The sequence below is a fragment of the Xenopus laevis genome, chromosome 6L (assembly GCF_017654675.1).
Source record: "Xenopus laevis strain J_2021 chromosome 6L, Xenopus_laevis_v10.1, whole genome shotgun sequence".
Lineage (NCBI taxonomy): Eukaryota > Metazoa > Chordata > Amphibia > Anura > Pipidae > Xenopus > Xenopus laevis.
This window is the reverse complement of record NC_054381.1, coordinates 154,096,540-154,119,580: the sequence shown is the minus strand read 5'-3', so window position 1 is coordinate 154,119,580 and position 23,041 is coordinate 154,096,540. Positions and strand designations below refer to the sequence as shown.

The window sequence follows — 23,041 nt, the reverse complement described above, 5'->3', positions numbered from 1 at the left end:
TCTGGTTAGTCAGTTATTTGGCTTTTTGTTCAGCTGCTCTCCAGTTTGCAATTTCTGGCTGCTAGGGTCTGATTTTCCCTAGCAACCAGGCAGTGGGTTGAGTGAGAGAATGGAATAAGCATAGGAGAGGTACAGACTAAGAAGATAAGTAATAAAAAGTAACAATAACAATTAGATTGTAGCCTCGCAGAGCAATCGTTTCTTGTCTGCTGGGGTCAGTGACCCCCATTTGAAAGCTGGAAAGAGGTAGAAGAAGAAGGCGAATAATTCAAAAACTACAAAGAATAAATAAAGAAGACTATGTGCAAAGTTGCTCGGAATAGGACATTCAATGACATACTCAAAGTTAACCTAAAGGTAAACCACTCCAAACAGGTGAGGTTTAAAGAGACAATATATAATATATAATGTTTAACTTGAACCTTATAAATATTGTGCTTATTGTTCTGAGTAAAACTATTTATAGGTCCTGCTGTGTGTTGCCCTGAGCATATAAAAAAGTTTCCTCTAATCCCATTGGTTCACATGGAATCCCACAATCCCATTGCTTGTGGGAAGGAAGTTAATAAAACTGCCAGTTACATTTTATTCCTTCCCCGTAATGAACTCCTCCTTATCAGTAAACCTTGAGGAAGATAGGAGATTGTTTATACAGAGCTTTCTCTGTCTTTAATTATGAATTAACCAGAATTAACCAGGGAGGGAGAGACTGAACATGTTAAAAGTAAAACAATGATCACTCAATGTCACGTTTGGCTCATGTTGTACATATTATAGTTTTTTCTTTTTAAAGGACCGGTAACACCAAATTACTTAAAGGTTTTTTGATGCATTTAAATACTTTATCCCTGCACTGGAACATATTGAATATAGTTTCTACATATAATTCGGCTGTGTAGCTATGCGGGGTTGGACGGGGCAATAGTGAACAGGATTACTAAGCCGATAACAAGTAAACTCTGTACAATACAATGGTATTAGTTCTTACACAGGAGACAAAGGTCAAACGTCATTCATGGATTTTTACAAAAAAACGCATTTCCCATAACGCATTTCAAATAGGAGAATTGCTGCCAAGAAATATATATATTTTGTAGCTAATGGACAAACAGAAAAAAAACCTAATAGATAGTGAAAATATTCACCTGTTGGTTTTTACTGTTTGTAAGGTAATAATTCAATATAATACACAAAAGCCATGAATATCTTGTAAATTATATCCTTATAAACGGTGAGTTCTGATGTCATCAGTTATAAACGGTGAGTTCTGATGTCATTTCTGTCACATGACTCACTGAAATTTGTGTATTATAATAAATAAAATACCCCCAGTTGTAAAATATGAGGATATTAGAAGTTACCTCGGAGTTCCATGACCTGTATAAAAGCACTCGGCCTTTGGCCTCGTACTTTTATATGGCCATGAAACTCCTCGGTAACTAATAATATCCTTATATTTTACAAGAGGGGGTACTTTATTCACTATATTATGTTTCTGCTTTTATGGATTATGTTTCTGTTTGGATGATGTTGTTGAAGCACAACTTGAGTTGTAATTGTACAATTGTGTTAGATTTGCCAGACACAACAGTCAAGAGAATTGATGTCGTCCATCAGCCTCAATGTAAGTTCTCTCTTATCTGTCTCGTATCTTGGTAGAATCATGTGACTCTATGAAAAGCTGCAGGTTGTGATGTGAGGATCCAGTCTCCTCTGGTCTCTGGGTTTAGTGGAATTCTACATTGGCTGCAGCCTCCTGGTGTCCCTCATTCAGACAAGTCATTGTTACAGGAGAGGATAAGAAAAGCCACTGGTTTGCACTGAAATACCAGGGGCTCATGGGGGGATAACACCTGCTTAGGGAAAGATCCCCTTTGAATTATAATATCCTTATAATACACAAAAGCCATGAATATCTTGTAAATTATATCCTTATAAACAGTGAGTTCTGATGTCATCAGTTATAAACGGTGAGTAGTGATGTCATTTCTGTCCCATGACTCACTGAAACTTGTGTATTATAATAAATAAAGTACCCTCTTTTGTAAATTATAAGGATATCAGAAGGAGTTCCATGACCTTTGGCCTCGTACTTTTATATGGTCATGAAACTCCTCTGTAACTTATAATATCCTTATAATTTACAAAAGGGGGTACTTTATTCACTAAATATTTTACAATTGGGGTTCAGCATTGTATATATGAATAGATTAGATTTAGATAGATAGATAGATAGATAATAGATAGATAGATAGATAGATGATAGATAGATAGATAGATAATAGATAGATAGATAGATAGATAGATAGATAGATAGATAGATAGATAGATAGATAGATAATAGATAGATAGATAGATAGATAGATAGATAGATAATAGATAGATAGATAGATAGATAGATAGATAGATGATAGATAGATAGATAGATAGATAGATAATAGATAGATAGATAGATAGATAGATAGATAGATAGATAGATAGATAGATAGATAGATAGATAGATAGATAGATAGATAGATAGATAGATAGATAGATAGATAGATAGATAGATAGATAGATAGATAGATAGATAGATAGATAGATAGATAGATAGATAGATAGATAGATAGATAGATAGATAATAGATAGATAGATAGATAGATAGATAGATAGATAGATAGATAGATAGATAGATAGATAGATAGATAGATAGATAGATAGATAGATAGATAGATAGATAGATAGATAGATAGATAGATAGATAGATAGATAGATAGATAGATAGATAGATAGATAGATAGATAGATAGATAGATAGATAGATATAGATAGATAGATAGATAGATAGATAGATAGATAGATAGATAGATAGATAGATAGATAGATAGATAGATAGATAGATAGATAGATAGATAGATAGATAGATAGATAGATAGATAGATAGATAGATAGATAGATAGATAGATAGATAGATAGATAGATAGATAGATAGATAGATAGATAGATAGATAGATAGATAGATAGATAGATAGATAGATAGATAGATAGATAGATAATAATAGATAGATAGATAGATAGATAGATTAGATAGATAGATAGATAGATAGAATAGATAGATAGATAGATAGATAGATAGATAGATAGATAGATAGATAATAGATAGATAGATAGATAGATAGATAGATAGATAGATAGATAGATAGATAGATAATAGATAGATATAGATAGATAGATAGATAATAGATAGATAGATAGATAGTATAGCATGATAGATAGATAGATAGATAGATAGATAGATAGATAGATAGATAGATAGATAGATAGATAAGATAGATAGACTAGATAGATTAGATAGATAGATAGATAGATTAGATAAGATAGATAGATAGATAGATAGATAGATAGATAGATAGATAGATAGATAGATAGATAGATAGATAGATAGATAGATAGATAGATAGATAGATAGATAGATAGATAATAGATAGATAGTAGATAGATAGATAATAGATAGATAGATAGATAGATAGATAGATAGATAGATAATAGATATGGATAGAGATAGATAGATAGATAGATAGATAGATAGATAGATAATAGATAGATAGATAGGATCCTGAGTAATAGATATAGATAATAGATAGATAGATAGATAGATAGATAGATAGATAGATAGATAGATAGATAGATAGATAGATAGATAGATAGATAGATAGATAGATAGATAGATAGATAGATAGATAGATAGATAGATAGATAGATAGATAGATAGATAGATAGATAGATAGATAGATAGATAATAGATAGATAGATAGATAGATAGATAGATAGATAGATAGATAGATAGATAGATAGATAGATAGATAGATAGATAGATAGATAGATAGATAGATAGATAGATAGATAGATATAGATAGATAGATAGATAGATAGATAGATAGATAGATAGATAGATAGATAGATAGATAGATAGATAGATAGATAGATAGATAGATAGATAGATAGATAGATAGATAGATAGATAGATAGATAGATAGATAGATAGATAGATAGATAGATAGATAGATAGATAGATAGATAGATAGATAGATAGATAGATAGATAGATAGATAGATAGATAGATAGATAGATAGATAGATAGATAGATAGATAGATAGATAGATAGATAGATAGATAGATAGATAGATAGATAGATAGATAGATAGATAGATAGATAGATAGATAGATAGATAGATAGATAGATAGATAGATAGATAGATAGATAATAGATAGATAGATAGATAGATAGATAATAGATAGATAGATAATAGATAGATAGATAGATAGATAATAGATAGATAGATAGATAATAGATAGATAGATAGATGATAGATAGATAGATAGATTGAGTTGGAGCCGCAAATTGTTTGTTTTTTTTAGGACCAGGAGATCGGGAGATGATGTCTGGCCTGTCGGGGGCCCATAAGGGCCGGGGCCCACCGGATTTTTTCCTGGTGTCCTGCCGGGCCAGTCCAACCCTGGATCCCTTCCATGTATAAATTCACATAAAAATTAGGGTTAGGGACCCCCCAGCCTGGGGATTCTGTCCCATCACAAAACTCACATTCATACAACACCCCCCCCCCCTCCGGGGCCTAATGAGTTTTTTTTAATTTAAATTTTGGGAATGTGTTTAAATTCTGTTTTATTGTGATTTCTAATGAAATTAAATGTTTAAGAATGTATTCATTGTTGGTAGTGGCAGCAATCTTACTTTATTAGTATTATGTTCATTTGTATTACAGTACAACAGAACAGAAGTGCAGATGGAGCTAATGTACCCACAAGAGAAGGTATTTCCACAATCATGTAATTCCATTTTAAAGCAGAAATCCTGCCCGGCTTTATGGCTAAAATTCTAGCTATCTGTATAATCTGGTTGCTAGGGTCCAAATTCCCCTAGCAACCATGCACTTATTTGAACAAGAGACTGAGATATGAATAGGAGAGGCCTGAATAGAAAGATGAGGAATAAAAAGTAGCAGTAACAATAAATATGTTGCCTTACAGAGCATTTGTTTTAGATGGGGTCAGTGACCCAATTATTATTTGTGTTTTTTGCATTATTTAGCTTTTTATTCAGCAGCTCTCCAAGTTGCAATTTCAACAATCAGGTTGCCAGGGTCCAAATTACCCTAGCAACCATGCACTGATTTGAATAAGAGACTGGAATATGAATAAGAGAGGCCTGAATAGAAAGATGAGGAATAAAAAGCAAGAAGAATAAAACATTTAGAGAGGATTGGTTTTTTAGATGGGGTCGGTGACCCCCATTTGAAAGCTGGAAAGAGTCAGAATAATTTAAAAAGCTATACAAAGACCAATTGAAAAGTTGCTTAGAATAGGCCATTCCATGACATACTAAACGTTAACTTTAATGTTTGTGAACATTTTAGAATTCAGAGTGAGGAATATAAGCTTAACTTTAATTAATTATTTGAAGTGAAGCTCGTATTTACTGTATTAGAGGGGATGATGTATAAATGGAACTATTATTATTATACTCCACAGCAGTAGAACAAGTCGGGGTGCAGAATGATGTGACCTCGTTCCCTTCAGCTGAAGAGATTGTCCCAGACATGAGGAGTAAGTTCAGTTTCACTACATCAGCATCTCCCTTATATTCACCTCCAACCCACCTACATGCTGGTGCCCTGCTCTGCTCTGTGTATAGGGATTGGGTAGGTCCAGTTATAACATGGTCTTATGTCTACATTGTGAGATGCATCAGCTACAGGAATAGCACATAGAGCAACACTGAACTGTGTCCGGAGCATTCTGTAGCTCTGTGGAAAAAACACTCATAATCTTCCCTTCAGATTTAGTTTTAATGGTAATGGCTATCATGGGAGTTAATAGCGCTCCTTCAGCAGAATCCTGCATTGAAATTCATTTTTAAAAAGAGAAAACAGGGTTTGTATATTTAATTTTGAAACCTGACATGGGGCTAGACATATTAGTTTCCCAGGTGCCCTCAGCCATGTGACATGTGCTCTGATAAACTTTAGTCACTCTTTACTGCTGCACTGCACATCTATAAATAGATGCCACCGGAAGAAAAGCATAACTAGGTTGCTGGAGGGAGGGGTGGCAGAAAGCGCTTGACCCAAGCTCTTCGATCATCGAATAGGATACTACGACTTTGAATTTACTTCGACTTAGATTCAAAGTAAAAATCGTTCGAATATTCGACCATTCGATAATTGAAGTACTGTCTCTTTAAAAAAACTTCGACTTCCATACTTCACCGAAGTTCTATGTTAGCCTATGGGGACCTTCTACAACATTTTTCTAAGTCTTTACACATCGAATAAAAATCCTTCGAATGATCGCTAAAATCGTTCGATCGAACGATTTTTATTCGACCGCAGGATTGCCAAATTTGTTGAAAAAATGTCGAATTCAAAGTTTTTTAATTCGATGGTCGAATTTCGAAGTATTTTGTACTTCGTAAATAGACCTGTGATAAATCTGCCCCTTAGCGTTCTTAGATCCAACTGGTCAAACTCACCTGAGGACTTGCCATGATCTGCCCAATTGAATCTTTCCCAACTAGTTTAAGTCCTGATCAAAGTTGTCTGTGTGTATTAGACCAACAGGGAATGTTGCGATGGAAAATTTGTCTCCATTAAACTGAAGAAGCTGCTCGGATGAGTAGTGAAACGTCTTCATTGATTACTCAGCAAGTCCAATTGTTTTTAGATTGACCTACACTAGATATGTCTCCATTACAGTTCAGCTCGTTGTGGTTTTTCTTGATTTTTCCTGGGCAGAAGCCTTTCCTTATCATAAACATTACAATATACTTCCTGTTTGTTTTAGATCTATATATATATTTATTTTTCTATTTTGCCTATGTACATCCAAATAATATTCTAATGAAAATATATCTACTCTGTTTTATTAAAAGCTACAAGTCTTCCTATGGGCACGCCGGGGATAGGGACACCGAGAATTCTGAGTAAGTATAAGTCACACACTGCAACTGAATTGTAAGGGGTAATTACAACAGTGGAATAAAGTGAGAGAGGGGTGCTGGTAGGTAATAAATGCAATTATGTATGAGAACTAAAGGGCCTGGGTGTCCGCAACCAAGTAAATCTATATACACAACTTCATAGGCCTTAACCCCCTGCCCGAAAGGTTCAAATACATTCAATGAGAATAGAACATATTATTATAATAAAAGGCAATATTTATTAAACACCAAGCCAGAACACTTCAATTAAAATCAATTAAAATAATAAGCAGCGCTGCATGTGGACGGGGATCCCCTTAATACAAATATATTATATGCACTAGTGCAAGATACATGTATACATGTGTGTATGATGAATTGCTGCCTAATGGGACATGCAGCAATACACTGAGCACCGCAGAGCGAAGGTAGAGTGAAGCAACCAATGTTCAAATTGGACGTGTGTCCTTCAAGTGTCCAATATTGGTATCCAAAGCGAATTGCTACAAGTGCATAGTGATAATGATATATCCAGGGGTCAGAGAGAGCAGACGGATTGCCGCATTAGGCCCGAAGCCCTTAGGGCCACTCGGTGCAAGGGTATGTGGTATCGTAATAGGGCTATTGGTGAATAAACGGGAATACACCCGACACAGTCCAGAAAAGGCACGGGGAGCCCACCCTTGTAAAGTGGAGTTAGTCAAAATGCTATGTAAATCAGCGGGAGGGGCGGAAATGCCGTCACCCAAAAAGATATCTCTGTGGAATACTCACAACCCCCACGATAAATCGCCTCAGCGTTGCAATATGGTTCGACCTATGCAAGTCCAGTGGGCGCTCCCATATACATCCGTGCGATGGACGTCACCGAAGCAATTCCGTCCGTTATCAGCATGAATAGCTGTGTCTCATACCGACCCTGCAGGGACCCCACGACCGCTGCGTGTGCTGCAGCCGTTTCGCCACCAGCGTGGCTTCGCACTGCGGTGCTCAGTGTATTGCTGCATGTCCCATTAGGCAGCAATTCATCATACACACATGTATACATGTATCTTGCACTAGTGCATATAATATATTTGTATTAAGGGGATCCCCGTCCACATGCAGCGCTGCTTATAATTTTAATTGATTTTAATTGAAGTGTTTTGGCTTGGTGTTTAATAAATATTGCCTTTTATTATAATATGTTCTATTCTCATTGAATGTATTTGAACCTTTCGGGCAGGGGGTTAAGTCCTATGAAGTTGTGTATATGAATTGTAAGGGGCCGATTCACTAACTTCGAGTGAAGGATTCGAAGTATAAAACTTCGAATTTCGAAGTGTTTTTGGGCTACTTCGACCATCGAATGGGCTACTTCGATCTTCGACTACGACTTCGAATGAAGGGTTCGAACTTAAAATCGTTCGACTATTCGATAGTCGAAGTACTGTCTCTAAGAAAAAACTTCGACCCCCTAGTTCGCCATCTAAAAGCTACCGAACTCAATGTTAGCCTATGGGGAAGGTCCCCATAGGCTTTCCTAAGTTTTTTTGGTCGAAGGATAATCCTTCGATCGTTGGATTAAAATCCTTCGAATCGTTCGATTCGAAGGATTTAATCGTTTTCGATCAAAGGATTATTCCTTCGATCGTTCGATCGAACTATTTGCGCTAAAATCCTTCGACTTCGATATTCGAAGTCGAAAGATTTTAATTCCCAGTTAATTAACCCTCGATATTCGACCCTTGGTGAATCGGCCCCTAAGAGTATGAGACTTAACTGTGACCAACACCAGTGGGAAGAATTATATCAAGGAACATCCCCAAAATGAAGACTATTGAGAAGTTTAGTTGGGAAGAAAATCCATAACGTTTCTTCAAACTCCTTCTTCTGCTGTTGTGTCGCATTCCTGAAATATTAATTGGCAAAATACAGGTTTTTGTAACTCACCAGTTCTGTGAACAGTACAGGGCTTTAAAGGTGTGAATGATAGAGGTGTCACAGGTGTGAGCAATGCAGGATCTGTGTAATGTGTAATTCATTTAAAGGTGAACCACTCCTTTAATATTTACGTGATTTTCTAGTAGACTTAAGGTATGAAGATCCAAATTACAGAAATATCCATTATCTGTAAAATCCCAGATCCCGAGCATTCTGGATAACAGGTCCCATACCTGTATCATAAATGACTCCCAGTGGTGTTGTGTATCTTATGGACAATACAGTATGTATTCTTGTAATAGTATATGTATCCTTTAGAGAAGCCTTAGCTTGTTATGAAATTGAATATATCCAGGAGAGCTTGTTTCTCACTCAGTGATTACTTGTGAAATCCGCCAGTGAGAAGCACATTACAGCGACACAGTGGTCTTCATGCTTCATAAGTGGAGCCTTCAAAATATTGATGCCATTTCATTTATTGGTTGACTGGAAGCTTGTAAGCTATTTACTCTCTGCAGTAAATGTGAAAGCCTTCCTTACTGACATCGTTATCTACAGTATGACTAACACAGGCACAAACCCATATGTGGGGGTACATTTATGAATAGTTTCACTCTATGTGCCCATTCTATCTGAACTTGAGCAGGCCCGGATTTGCGGCAAGGCCGCATAGGCCTGGGCCTAGGGCAGCAAAAAAATAGGGGCGGCATGCCGCCCAGCCGCATTATGTGGACGTGTGCGTCCCCATTCAATTACAGCAGCTGCGCCGGCGTTTTTTCGCCGGCGCTCTGGGAAGCGGAGGTGAGGTGGGCACTAGGACCTGGTCGGACCACGCGGCCGTCAATGAAATCCAGCGCTGAACTTGAGGTCTTAGATGACCCTGATAGTTGTTAAACTTCTTTCTCTATTTGCAAATCCAGCCACAGCATTGGGCGTTTCAGGACTTGGCACTATGAGAACTGGAGGTGAGTCATTTGTTCCAAGAGCCTTTACAACACAGCTCCATAAACATGAGTCTGGCAAAGTATCTGCCCATTAGACTCACATTTTTAAAAAATATCACACGTTTGAGTTCACGACCGTACAATTTACAACTGAATGTGGATAAATGGGCCATAAAGATATTAAGGTGCCATGGAGGAATTGAGTTTGTAGAGGCAGATGTGGAAACAGAGGATCACAAATGTGTCAAGCCACTCTTCCCCTAAAACCATGAGCCTAAGGCAACTCCAAGCTGAATGATTTGGTAGGTTCATCAACTCTTTTAGTTGGAGGAATATATTGATTTTAAATTACCAGCGTTCTCCAATTGTACAGCTTCATAGATTAGACCAGTGATCTCCAACCAGTGACTCATGAGCAACATGTGGCGTTAAAGTCAGTGCCAATGCTAAAATTTCTTACTTGGAGGCAAGTTTCGAAATTATAAAGACGGTCATACTCCATGCAGAGCCTCCTGCAGGCTAGCAGTCCACATGGAGCTACCAAATAGCCAGTCACAGCCAGTGCCAGACTGGGATGCCAAGGGCCTACCAGAAAACCTTAGGCTGAGGGCCCACTTTCCAAACTATTGTACCGTCTCTCCTCACTCAACCTCTTTATTCTCTTAGTCTCTTTTCTCTACCTACATACTATACTCTATTCTTCCATTATTAAGCCTCTTTGTTCCCATAAAGAAATAGAGAATGACCATGAAATAGGCCAAATGATTAGAAGAGGCCAACTGACACCTGGGCCCATCTGGAGCTTTCCTGGTATCCTGATGGGCCAGTCCAACACTGGTTACAGCCCTTATTTGGCATTCTTAAGGATTTTTTTCATGCTTGTGTGGCTCACCAACACGTTTTACGACTGAGTGTTGCTCATGAGTAAAAAAAGGTTGAGGATCTTTATATTAGACAGACAGCTGTGTTCTGTCTGGACCAGCTAGAAATGTGCATAATGTTCCCATTGGATTTGTATGGCACTCAAGGTGAGAAAAGAGTTCTGTTCCAGCTATAGTCTATAGCAATGTGTTAGAAACCCCCAAATCTGTTGCAAGATGCATGGCTGCCACCCCTACCACTCTCAGCACTTCCATATACTATTTAGTTTAACAAACGAAAATGTATGGCCTTGGTTCAGTCTTGTATCTTCCATCTGAAGCCCCTACCACTCTCAACACTGTTATATACAACGTTGCTTGATAAATAGCTCTTTGTGGTCTTGGATCAATCTTGTGTCTTCTTCTGAAATGTGCCATCATCTTGTACAAAATGTTTAAGGCAATGCTCATCATGTATCTCTATTCTAATATGTCCTTCATGGATACAGCAATGGCGCCTCTCAGTAATTCCATTCTGCTCACAGATTCAGAAGACAAGGTTGGTGAGAAGTTGACCTTGATGCCCAATAAGTATAAACAAAAGATCAGCAGAAACATATCTACAGATATCTGGTTAATCTGAGACTGCAAATCCACTGCTTAACATTAGTATAATCAGTGTTAATAGACTTGTGAATGATAAATAAATATGGTTGGCTGAAAATGAATGGCATGACATTGTGTTTTGACTCATCAGAAGCTTTGTTTTTCTCAGAATCTGAAAGCAACCAAAGCTCCCCAAGGTCATCCTCCAGTAAGTCGTTATTTTGTCCCTACCTGCATGTCAATGAGTTGTAATGTATCAGGGGTTTGATCCATTTTTACAACCCAATTACTTCTAATGCTTTTATTGATCAAGGATTGCTAACTGAGCCTACCATGCACACAAACTCATTAATGCCATAGTGAATCTGTTGCATCCCTAATCTGAACACACTTTGTAGGTAAATGGGGTGCACCTAAGGAAGCATTGCTAGGCACCCCACCCAGAACCAGATCATCCTTCAATTAATGCATTCGAGTATCTACTCACCATTAAGGGCAGTATACCCCTGTTTGTATGGAGAACTCCTAGAAAACATTAATATTCTTGATGGTACTTCTACATTGATTGACATTACACCAAAAGTGAATGACCGGGGTATTTAATTGATTTAAGTTCCAATATATCTTGTATATAAGTCATTGTTCAAAGCTCTAATGGTTTCTTCTCTTCCTCTTTTTTTTTTAAACAGATCCTTTAGGTGAAAGCAGTGTTGAATCCATATCTCTCAGTAAGCATGAATATATTTTGGCTTCAGATAAAAACTACAACTCATAGGAAATGCTTGAATTTAGGCAGTGATTCTGAAACTTGATAGATTGTACTATAATATACAGTTGTGAAGGCTAATCTGTTGGCCAATGGTCTCAGTACAGAGAGCTTTTTGTACCTGGAATAGTGATCCTTAAGCCCTCTAGTTAAAGCTGTACTACAACTCCCAATACTCTACACGGTCAGAGGTGACTGTTTCACTTGTATCTTTCACTGTTAGATGATGCTGAGCTGGATAGCTTTGCCTTTTAATTATCGATGATATAATATAACATGAGTGATGTCACAATTATAATGTAATAGCAGTATTGTTAAAATTGGAATGTAGCTATGTCGCTCATCACATCTCACTAACATGCAGTTTACCCAGGACAGGCATGTCAGGCTCAGCATTGCAGCTCATTACGCATCTACGACCATGAGTGATGTCACAATTTTATTGAATCTCGTTATAGCTGTAAAGCCGTTATGGCCTGGCACTCCACTCCCATGCAGTTCTTTTAAGACATTCATGCCAGGGTCAGTAGACAGAAAGCAATAAGGAATGATTCACAGCTCCCAAAACACAGAAAGCCAATCCACGGGGTGGTAAATTCATTAACATAATAACTCCAAGTAAAGAAGAAGAATAATGAGGCAAATTAAAACAGAAATTAATTGAAAGACTGCATTTTTGTCCATTTTCGTGTTTGGAGATCTCTGAATTGCTCCACATGTATTGTTGGAACCATCTTTAGAATATCAAAGAGAGTGATGTAACAATGGAATTGCAGTCACATGCAGCAGAAAGAATGAGTTTTGCATCATATCCTGTATGATAAAGTCAAACCTAAAACTGATTTACATGTGAAAATATTAAAAGATTTGTAACTTCCAGTGTGTGTGGGGGGGAGTCAGTATTTCTATAACAACCCTTTAATATTGTCTGTATGTGTTTGAAATACAGGCACTACCACTAAAACAACCACAACGGCTGTTACTGAAAGTGAGTATTGCACTCGTCTATTAGCTTCACACGTTGTTTCATATTCCTCCTCCTTAATTCATGCAAACACATCTTACATTTTCCCATCATTCCACTTTGCAGGGTCATTAATACCTACAATGAAACCCTACAATGGCATAAAGTGCTTGGTTAGCTTTCCCTTTTAATTCACTTCCAGCAACTATTTTGGCCACTTCAAGGAAACTTTGTTGAAAACAGACATGTGATTGGATGGCGGGTTTATTTCACTCACTGTAATAAAAAAAGCACAACATGGACTTGATCAGTGGAAAATATTGATCAATAATTTCTATGTTTTGGTGTTAGTGGACCTTTAAATACTCGTGGGACATTTGGTGTGTCAGTATTCATCTTGGAGTCATTGTGGATACTGAAATTAACTCAACAACAGTAACTAATTAAAGGCCAGAACCATTAATCGCATGACCTGCAGAATCAATTGCTTGTATGGACCCTTTGTCCTTATGGGAGAATGACAGTATCTGTGGCTGGTCTCATTGGTTGAAAAAAGTCTGATTGTCCAACCCTACAGCCAAGCCTCAGATGGTTGTATGTGAGAGGAACCCTAGCACCCAGATAACAGCCAATCTCCAACATATCTCCAATATACTTTAATTAAAAAATGTGTACCGTTTTTATAAAAAACCTGACTGTATGCAGTGAAATTCTCCCTTCATTTACTGCTGTGGATAGGAATTGTCAGACGGTCACTAACTGCTCTGCAGGGAAACAATCATACTTATGAACAGCAGGGGGAGCCCCCGCATTACTTCCCAGCCATGCAGAACTCAAGCAGCTTTGTTTATGACAATCCCTAAGCAGCCCAGACCACACTGAGCATGTGCACTTAGTCTTAGTCTTGCAAAGATGTATAACAAAGTTACAAGATGGTGACCCCTTGTAACCAACTTTGAAAGCATAAATCATTTGTTTGATTAGGCTTGTGGTGCAGTAAGTTCATGTTTATATTTAGCATACAAAATACAGCATTTCTAGCCTTATTCTATTTTAGACCTTACATTCCTTTTCAGTGCTACAAAACAAATGTTCAACAACCACAAAAAGTTTGCTCATGCTGATGTTGTTTTACAGGTACAACCCAGAAAAACAGCATTGTTCCCACAAGTAAGTAATTTTGTTATTCCTTGGACACTGTGCCGCCTCTACTGCCTCTTCCTATTCACAAGGTGATTATGATAATGTCCATAAGGAACAAGACTTCTTAAGAGGGGTTTGTAAGTCCCATGCTGCCTCAGTAGACTGAACCGAGGCACCCCCCCCCCATACAACTGGGAGAACATCCCTATTAGAGTAGGGACTAGTTTCAGGATCGAATAGCAACTAAAAATAAATGGTGTACGGCACACTGAAAACCACACCAGGTCAGACTAAAAGTTACAAAAAATAGAAAAGACTTGATTGAACAATCATCTCAAGCCTTACCCATTTAGTGTACATCTGACACTTAATTATAAGCTGGCCATACATAAAGATATCCGCTCGTCTGCCGACATCGCCAAATGAGCGGATCTTTCCCCGATATGCCCACCAATGGCAGGGCTATATTGGGGTAATCCGAACACTCGGTTTTAGTGCTGAACAAACAGATTACAACGAGGAACAATGGTCGCCGGAAAAATGAAACAGTCCTAATCGGTATCGTGGCCAGATATCGATCAGGAAGACCCATCGGAAGCCCCCATACATGGGCAGATAAGCTGCTGAATTGGTCTAAAGGATAGATATTGGCAGCTTTATCTGCCCGTGTTTGGCCACCTATAGGCTCCAGTAGTTTAGGATACAGCTTTTAGATTACTACCACCGCCTGTTTTAATTCTTAGAGTAGAAATCAGAGAGAATAATTTAGTACTGAAGGGACACAGTCAAGCCTACATGGACAAATAGCAGGTCTGTTTCAAAGCAAAGGTCAACAGTTTTGGTTGAGGTGGTGTTTAAAGCTCTGCGGTACTCCCAAAAATGTTGACTTTGCTGCCACATTCACAATTGGACATCTACAACTGTATTTCCCTTTAAGTTTCTCCTGTAATTAACATGTATGTCATGTCGCCCATGATCCAATCCACAGAGACTGGATTCAAGATGTTAGAGGAAAGTACCGGCAATGTTGACATGTTCGAGGTGTCCCCAGTGACGGAGAGTGAACTGGAGGTGTCACTAGAAAAAGGTAGGTGAACCTGGCTCCTCTTCTAACCCTTAGCAGGAAGGCTCAGAAGCCTTTAACAATCACATGACTGAAGGTCACTCTAGAACCCTGAATGACTGGAACATAAATGAGGTTTATTAATATGCCTTGCTTGAAGATCTAAAGTATGATGTCAGATGGTTGAAGCGAAGGCCATTGTGGAAGATTACTGGTGCTGCTAAGGTTGGTTCTGCTGCACTGTCTATAAATGCAAAATATCCTATTCTAGCATAGTACCAAGCTTTCCCAAACTCATCCTACCTAAAGCAACTGTCCTATGGAGGCCAAGGAAGTTCCCTATGAATGACTGCAAGGTATGGAGGAAGCTGCTGATGGGAAAATGATTCTAAAATAAGAGAAAACTTATCCTTATTGGTGACCAGCTTCCATATTTGTATGCAAGGTAAAGCTGGCCCTACTGGATCCTTTGAGGTTCCTCTACATACAAGGTCACCAGACAAGCAAAATGGACTAATCTCAAGCCCCTTACCACTGACTGGATCAAAGGGAACTTGTGCAGACCCAACAATGTAATTTTCTAGCCAGCCCAAAATAATATACGAATGTTTTAATTTCTCATTGTGTCTTCAGTGTGTGACAGGTATAACTTTCTGCAAATAAATGAAGAAGGGAATGTCAATAGGGAGCTGCCATTACTGGGGGAGATGCTATTTTGTTTGACTGGTCGATGCCCAGAAGAATTCGAAGGGTACGGCTGCTACTGTGGTCAAGAAGGGAAAGGGAGTCCAACAGATTTACTGGACAGGTAAGTGGAGGAACAAAACTACTACTATTGCCTGGATAACCTGTACTAGGAATAGGCAGTCCCTAGCTTTGTGGCTTACTGAGGATGCAGAGAACTTAAAATGTTCACATTTCAGAAAAGGAGCTCTTCCCTTCTTATTTGTAGCCCTAGAAAGTTTAAAAACAATTTTAAATACTGTAAAAAAAAAATTTAAACTTTGAAATCAACAAGGGGCAGATTTACTAAGCTCAAGCGAATTTTCAAAGTTAAAAAAGTTCGAATTTCGAAGTAATTTTTTGAATACTTCGACCATCGAATAGGATACTACAACTTCGAATTTACTTTGACTTCGAAGTAAAAATCTTTAGAATATTCGACCATTTGATAATCGAAGTACAGTCTCTTTAAAAAAAAACTTTGACTTCAATACTTTCGACAAATTAAAGCTACCGAAGTGCAATGTTAGCCTATGGGGACCTTCTACAAACTTTTCTAAGGTTTTTTTGATCAAATAGAAATCCTTAGATCGATCCCTAAAAATCCATCGACTTCGATATTCAAAGTCGAAGGATTTCAATTTGAGGGTCGAATTTGGAAGTTTTTTTAACTTTGAAACTCGACCCTTAGTAAATCTGCCCCAAATTGAAGTCTCATTTCTTTTGTAGGATCTTAATATATTTGCTTTTATATTACGCCTCTCTTCAGCCTGGAATTTTATATACTCTTTAGTGATCAGGGTCAGTTAAGGGGCAGATTTATCAAAGGTCGAATTTCGAGTTTATGGGAGTTTCTAAAAACTCCCATCAACTTGAAATTTGAAAATAAATGACCAATCGAAATTTATAAACAAAACAAATTTTTTTTAAAAATGGGTGAATACGATTGAGCTGCAAATTCAAATAAAATAGAATTCGATGGTTTTTCATAAAAAAAAAACTTTTTTAAAATTTTTTTTTCAAAAGTCCACCAAATGACTCCAAATTAATTGTAGGCTAAACACCAATTCAGCAGGTTTGAGATGGCGAATAGTCGAATTTGAATTCTTAAAGGGACAGTATATGATGAATTTCGAAATTTGAATTTCTAATTTTTTTTTTAAATTCTAATTAAATTTGGACTATTCCCTAGTCGAATTACACTAAAATAAACTCAAAATTAGAATTCAAAACTTAGAATTTTCAATTCGACCTTTGATAAATTTGCCCCTAAGTGTCACTTTTTTCTTCTGGTCATTTTCCTAACTCTTTTCCAGTATGCCATCCAAACCATTGCCTGGTTGATCTGGTAGGGTTAAAGAAAAAATAGAGCAATTTCAAATTTTGTTAAAATACAATGTACAAGTATATTTCAAGGTGAACTTCATTAAGTGACTATAGGTTGGGACTGTGGCTTCATCTAAATTATCTTTCATCCAAAGGCAACTGCAGTTAGATTCTTCTCTCCAGCTTCTATAAAACAGAAATAAACTTGGAGTGGCAGCCAATACACTTAGGGCAGAATAATGAAATAATGATATTTTTCGTAACACAACGGTTTTTCTGTGGTTGGTTTTTTTTCAGATTTGCTAAAAATTTTCCCAACATTCTGAAAATATTTCCAACTTTTCTCCAGAATTAAAAAAATCGAATGAGACTGGTTATATACTGTATGAAAGTGCCCCCCCCCGCTTTTCCCATTGTTGTTTGAACTAGAAATTATTCTCCAGATTTAAGGAAGTTGATAACTATTTTATTCAATGGGCCAAAAATGTCCCATTCTGCTCCAAATTCAGTGGAATTGTGAAATCATTAAATGGGTAGTTCGCCTTTAAGTTAACTTTTAGTATGCTATAAATTGGCTAATTCTAAGCAACATTTTAATTGGTCTTCATTATTTATTTTTATAGTTTTTTAATTATTTGCCTTCTTCTGACTCCAGCTTTCAAATGGGGGTCACTGACCCCATCTAAAAACAAATGCTCTGTAAGGCTACAAATGTATTATTATTGCTACTATATATAATCTTTCTATTCATTCCCTCTCCTATTCATATTCCAGTCTCTTATTCAAACCAGTGCATGGTTGCTAGGGGAATTTGGATCCTAGCAACCAGACTGGTGAAATTACAAACTGGAGAGCTGCTGAATAAAAAACAAAATAACCCAAAAACCACAAATAATTAAAAATTAAAACAAATTACAAATTGTCTCAGAATAACCCTCTCTACATCATACTATAAGTTAATTTAAATGTGAACAATCTATTTAAAAATCTTTCATGTCATTGGCAAATTTCTGGCAGTTTGAGTTGCAATACATTTTTACCAACTTTTTTTACTACTACTTTACTACTACTTTTCCAGTTTTTGTAATAAAACTGGCCCATACTGCCTTTTTTATTTTTAATTAAGTTCGTAACAACCTTTGCTGGTCTTAATTTTAAAATTAATTAAAATTAATTTTAATTTTCGAACATTTTCCTTCTACTTATGAGGCTACAGTTTAATAAATTTTTATTGCTTGCTTATTTAGGAGGTTATTTATCAAAGTCCGAATTTATCTCAATATTTTCTGAAAAAAACTCCGCACGGGTTTTTTGACTTATTTATTAATACACTTTCCCGAAAATGTTGTTTGCGGAAAAAAATCAGAATTTTACCCGATAACTCAAGATTTTGGATTTTTGCCTGAAAACTCAGAGAACTTCGGATTATTGTGAACCCAGCGCAGATCACAAAATCTTCGGGACTTCTCCAATTGACTTATATGCAACCTCAGCAGGTCTGAGATGCCAGATTTTTGGATTCAGACTTTTTCCCATCATCGGGGTATAATAAATTCAGAAAAATTTGTGATTTTTTTTTTCCACTCAAAATTCAGATTTTATACTAAAATGACAGACATTTTTCAGCATTCAGATTTTAGTAAATAACCCCTAAATATAATTTTCTGTCCATATTAAGGGGGTTATTTACTAAACCTCTAATTTATATGGTCGGACTTTTTGGGGCAAAAACAAAAAATTTTCATGGAAAAAAAATACATCTTTTGTGATTTATTATACCCGCAATGCTACAAAAATTCAGAATCCAACATCCGCCATCTCGGATTTGTCAAGGTCCTTTATAAGTCAACAGGAGAGACACCTATCTCAATTTGAAGTTTTTGTGGTCTGCTCTGGGTTTAGCCTGAAAAAAAATCGGAAAAAAAATCAAGCGGTTCGGAAAAAAAGGCAGAAAAATTTGATTTAAGTTTCTCCACTATCCGATTAATTTGGGTTATTTTAATAAATGTCAAATCGAGCATGGGAGTTTGGCCATGGTTTTCTTTAATAAAATATGAGATACATTCGGATTTTAGTAAAAAAACAAAACAAACCTATATTCAGATTTTAATAATGGTAAATAGTATTTAGTCCATCGAAGACACGAAGATCAAAAATGTTTAAATATACATTTCCAGGTATTTTGTTTCACTCCATTTTTGATTTCATCCACCAGCTGCTGTTTTTCCCATCACTGCTGTATTGAGCATTTGAAGAAATTGGGTTGCCAACCACAGAGAAACATAAGATCTGAGGTTTTGTGTTTAGACCACAAACCAACATGTGAGTTTCTTAGACTTTATGAGCTTAATGCAATAAATCTTTTTTTCTGTGCAGATGAATCTGTCAAGGCAACACTGATAAATTCTAATGTTTTCTTGTTAAATTTAGAATACATTTTATTTTATACATATCCTTATATGCAAGGCTCAAGAATGTCCATCTATTTCTCTTTTGAGACTGGGATGGAGGATTTACTGAAATATCTACTGTAGGTCAGGAGTGCCCATACTTTACTAATGCAAGGTCTACTTTTAGGGAAGATTTATCAAGGGTCAAATTGAAAATTTAAATTTCAAGTTTATTTTTGTGTAATTCGACTAGGGAATGGTTTAAAAAATTCAAAATTTGAAATTTATCCCTTTAAGAATTCTAACTATTCGCCATCTAAAACCTGCCGAATTGGTGTTTTAGCCTATGTGGGACCTCCTAAAATAAATTTGGTGAATTTTTGAAAAAAAAAATTTGATTTTTTTTTTTAATAAATTTCATTTTTTTCCGATTTTTCTTTTCGAATTTTGAGTTTATGGGAGTAGATGGGAGTTTTTAGAAACTCCCATGAACTCGAAATTTGACCCTTGATAAATCTGCCCCTTAGTGATGTTGTCCCATTATGATCTACATCCATAAAACCATTGTTTGTATTCTGTTCCATTGAAAATATTACTTAAATATTGATTTACGAGAAAATGTATATTGTTATATTTAACAAACATCTATTTCTTATGTAATTTTATTAAAATAAATATCTGAATGAAAAGCATGAAACAGGAGGGTAATTTAGACAAGCTGTTTGTTGACAGATCTACTGATCACCAGCTAAAGGTTTACTGGTAGATCCCGATATGCTGTACCTCTTGGACAATCCTGAACTAGGTAGTACCCATAGAAACCAACCTGGCAACATTAACTGTCAATTGTTTGAAAGGAAATATCTGACAAGACTTAAAATGATGGCTTCAACTTGACAGATAAATAGTGCCCATCTGTAAATCGTGCAAGGAATAATAAAAATGATTTTTTATGTGTTAGGTCTTGGATGGGGCATCTGTGACAAGCTCCTGTGTGCATGTGATAAAGCAGCAGCTGAATGCATGGCGGCAGCACCATACAACGAAACTGCCAGATTAGAAATCAGAAGAGAGTGTCAAGGTGACACAGTTTCGTGCAGAAATGGAGGATTTGAGTCAAATCCAGACCGAGCTATTGAGACCCAACCTGGGAGTTCCAGCTCCGAGTCGGAAGAGAGCAGTGAAGAGCAAAGTCCTATGAGGGAAGTTGTGAGATCAGGAAATGCTCGCCAGGCAAGAAGGCCACGGTCTGTCTTTGTGGGAAGGAAATAAAGGAGAACAACATCACAAACCCTTTTGGTTAAATGACTGCTTAAAAACAAAACTAAAATGAATGTAATATTGATATTTTTCCATTATTTGTACCAGTGGTATCCAACGGGCTAGAGATGTTGTGTGGCACCGACACTGTAGACTTAGCAGAAGAGTACTTGCACTCTACAAAGTTGGTGGCTTTCATGCGCCAGAAGTTCTCTTCCTGTTAATGGAAGAGTTTATCTTCCACTCATGAATCCCAACTGGTTCTTGTAAGAATTGGGTTCATATGACCCATCACTCACCTTGACAGTCACATACATGATATGGCCATAAAACTGTAGGCACCCCCTTCAAATTTTATTTGGATTGGTCATTTAAAATGACACTCATTATCAACACAGGTGCCGGTATATAAAATAATGACATTGATGACAATTCAGCACTGGTGGTAACAGCAGATATTAAACCCATGGACAAAGTAAATTTACAAAGATGGGTTCTGCACAGAGCCCTGAGCTCAACCCAACTGCACACCTTTGGGATGAATTGGAACACAAAATTTGAGCTAGGCCCGTTCTCAACTTCACTCCCTACCCCCTTAAGTATGAATGGAAGTCAATCTCACTAACGATGTTTCAACTTCTAATGGAAAATTCTTTGGAGCAGGCCCTCAATACAGGAAATCTTCCACCGGGCAATTTGTTCAAAGTGAAAAAAAAAGCCTAGGATTAAGTGTTTGGAACATGAAACGCGTAAGGCTGTGGACACAATGAACTTTGAACCAATTGCCTGGTGGAAGATTGCCTTTCAGTGCTTGCTCCAAAGAATTTTCGGTTTTTCCGCTCCCTGTGCTGAGGGTTCAGGGCGGTGCACCTGGGCCTCTTCCTTTATGTGGTGAGTAATCACTTACTATTTGGAGACCCTACTCTTTGATTCTTTATCAAGTGGAAAGCCCTCTCAGAAGAGTAGAGGATAAGGCTGTTTTAGAAGCAATGTGAAGACCAACTTCTTACTAATACCCTTGTTCTTGGAATGAGATGTTGGACAGGCAGGTACACATACTTTTGCCCATATATTACTACGATGCCATATTTTCCCAAATGAAATAATTTCCAAGATTTAGTCATCTTGCATTTAGTCATTGTACATCTGAACAAGAACAATCTGAGACATTACAAACCTTAGTGAACGGATGTACAAACATACTAATAGCTATCATTTTGTAGTATAATATTGTACAGCCTACATCTGGGTTTGTGGCGGGTGCTTTCGAATTGCATTAGCGACACCTCAGCCGGGCTGTTTTTTTTGGTGAACTAGACACTTTCATTAATCATTTATGTTTTACGTTTAGAACTTTTATTATATGTCTGATCTGAGGAAAAAGATTAAGGTAGAAACAAAATTTGTCATCAGTAGAAGTTGACGGAGAAATTGAGGAGACCTACGGTTCTATAATACGCTCAGTATATTTTATGCATGCAAATTATTTACCAACATTTTATGTACCTTTGCTTGTTTCTTCACACTAAAGTCATCTTCCTTCTAAAAATTGTTGTTTTCCAATTTTTGTCTTTAGGTTGCTCAGAAACTATATTTTTGTTAATGGATTTTCTCCAAAGAACATGAAAATCTGTGTAATACCGGGCCTTTTGCTGTACTAAATTTTCAAGGGAAAACCTTATTTTTGAGATGTTGTCAATTAGCCCAATTCAAATAATTTTTTAATTATAGGGGCAGATATATCATAGGTTGGAAAAAAAATGTTCTTAGGAAGATTTGCTTTATTTATTATTGTTCCTAAAAAAATTTAAGATTTGTGCAAAATATTGCAGGAATTTCCCATAAATTTGTATAGCGATAAATTTCCCACAGCTTGAAAAACCTTTGGAAAAAAAGTTGGAGAAGTCGCTATAGGGCAAGTGGGAAAGTGCTTTTGTAAATGAGCCAGATCATGACAGAATTTTGAATTGCGGAGAAGTTAGCAAAAGTTTAAAAATTTTGAGAAACGTTTGAGAACATTGTGAAGACTTTGCAGAACGTACAAAAAATTTGCTCAACAGGAAAAATGCTAACTGACCAAAAAAAACAATTTGACCTT

At 36.7% G+C, this 23,041-nt stretch overlaps 1 protein-coding gene across 1 annotated transcript in view; it reads left to right on the top strand.

The window, feature by feature from the left end:
• oc90.L (otoconin 90 L homeolog) overlaps nucleotides 1-21,122 on the top strand; it is a 59,868-nt gene extending 38,746 nt beyond the window's left edge. The window contains exons 7-19 of the mRNA XM_041565673.1: nucleotides 1,574-1,624; nucleotides 4,763-4,810; nucleotides 5,529-5,603; nucleotides 6,928-6,978; nucleotides 9,819-9,863; nucleotides 11,478-11,516; nucleotides 11,998-12,036; nucleotides 13,024-13,062; nucleotides 14,176-14,208; nucleotides 15,170-15,268; nucleotides 15,878-16,052; nucleotides 19,509-19,615; nucleotides 20,645-21,122. Coding sequence (XP_041421607.1) covers nucleotides 1,574-1,624; nucleotides 4,763-4,810; nucleotides 5,529-5,603; nucleotides 6,928-6,978; nucleotides 9,819-9,863; nucleotides 11,478-11,516; nucleotides 11,998-12,036; nucleotides 13,024-13,062; nucleotides 14,176-14,208; nucleotides 15,170-15,268; nucleotides 15,878-16,052; nucleotides 19,509-19,615; nucleotides 20,645-20,955 — 1,112 coding nt within the window. The 3' untranslated portion in view covers nucleotides 20,956-21,122. The remainder of the gene's footprint in view (nucleotides 1-1,573; nucleotides 1,625-4,762; nucleotides 4,811-5,528; nucleotides 5,604-6,927; nucleotides 6,979-9,818; nucleotides 9,864-11,477; nucleotides 11,517-11,997; nucleotides 12,037-13,023; nucleotides 13,063-14,175; nucleotides 14,209-15,169; nucleotides 15,269-15,877; nucleotides 16,053-19,508; nucleotides 19,616-20,644) is intronic.
• The last annotated feature ends 1,919 nt before the right edge of the window (nucleotides 21,123-23,041 follow it).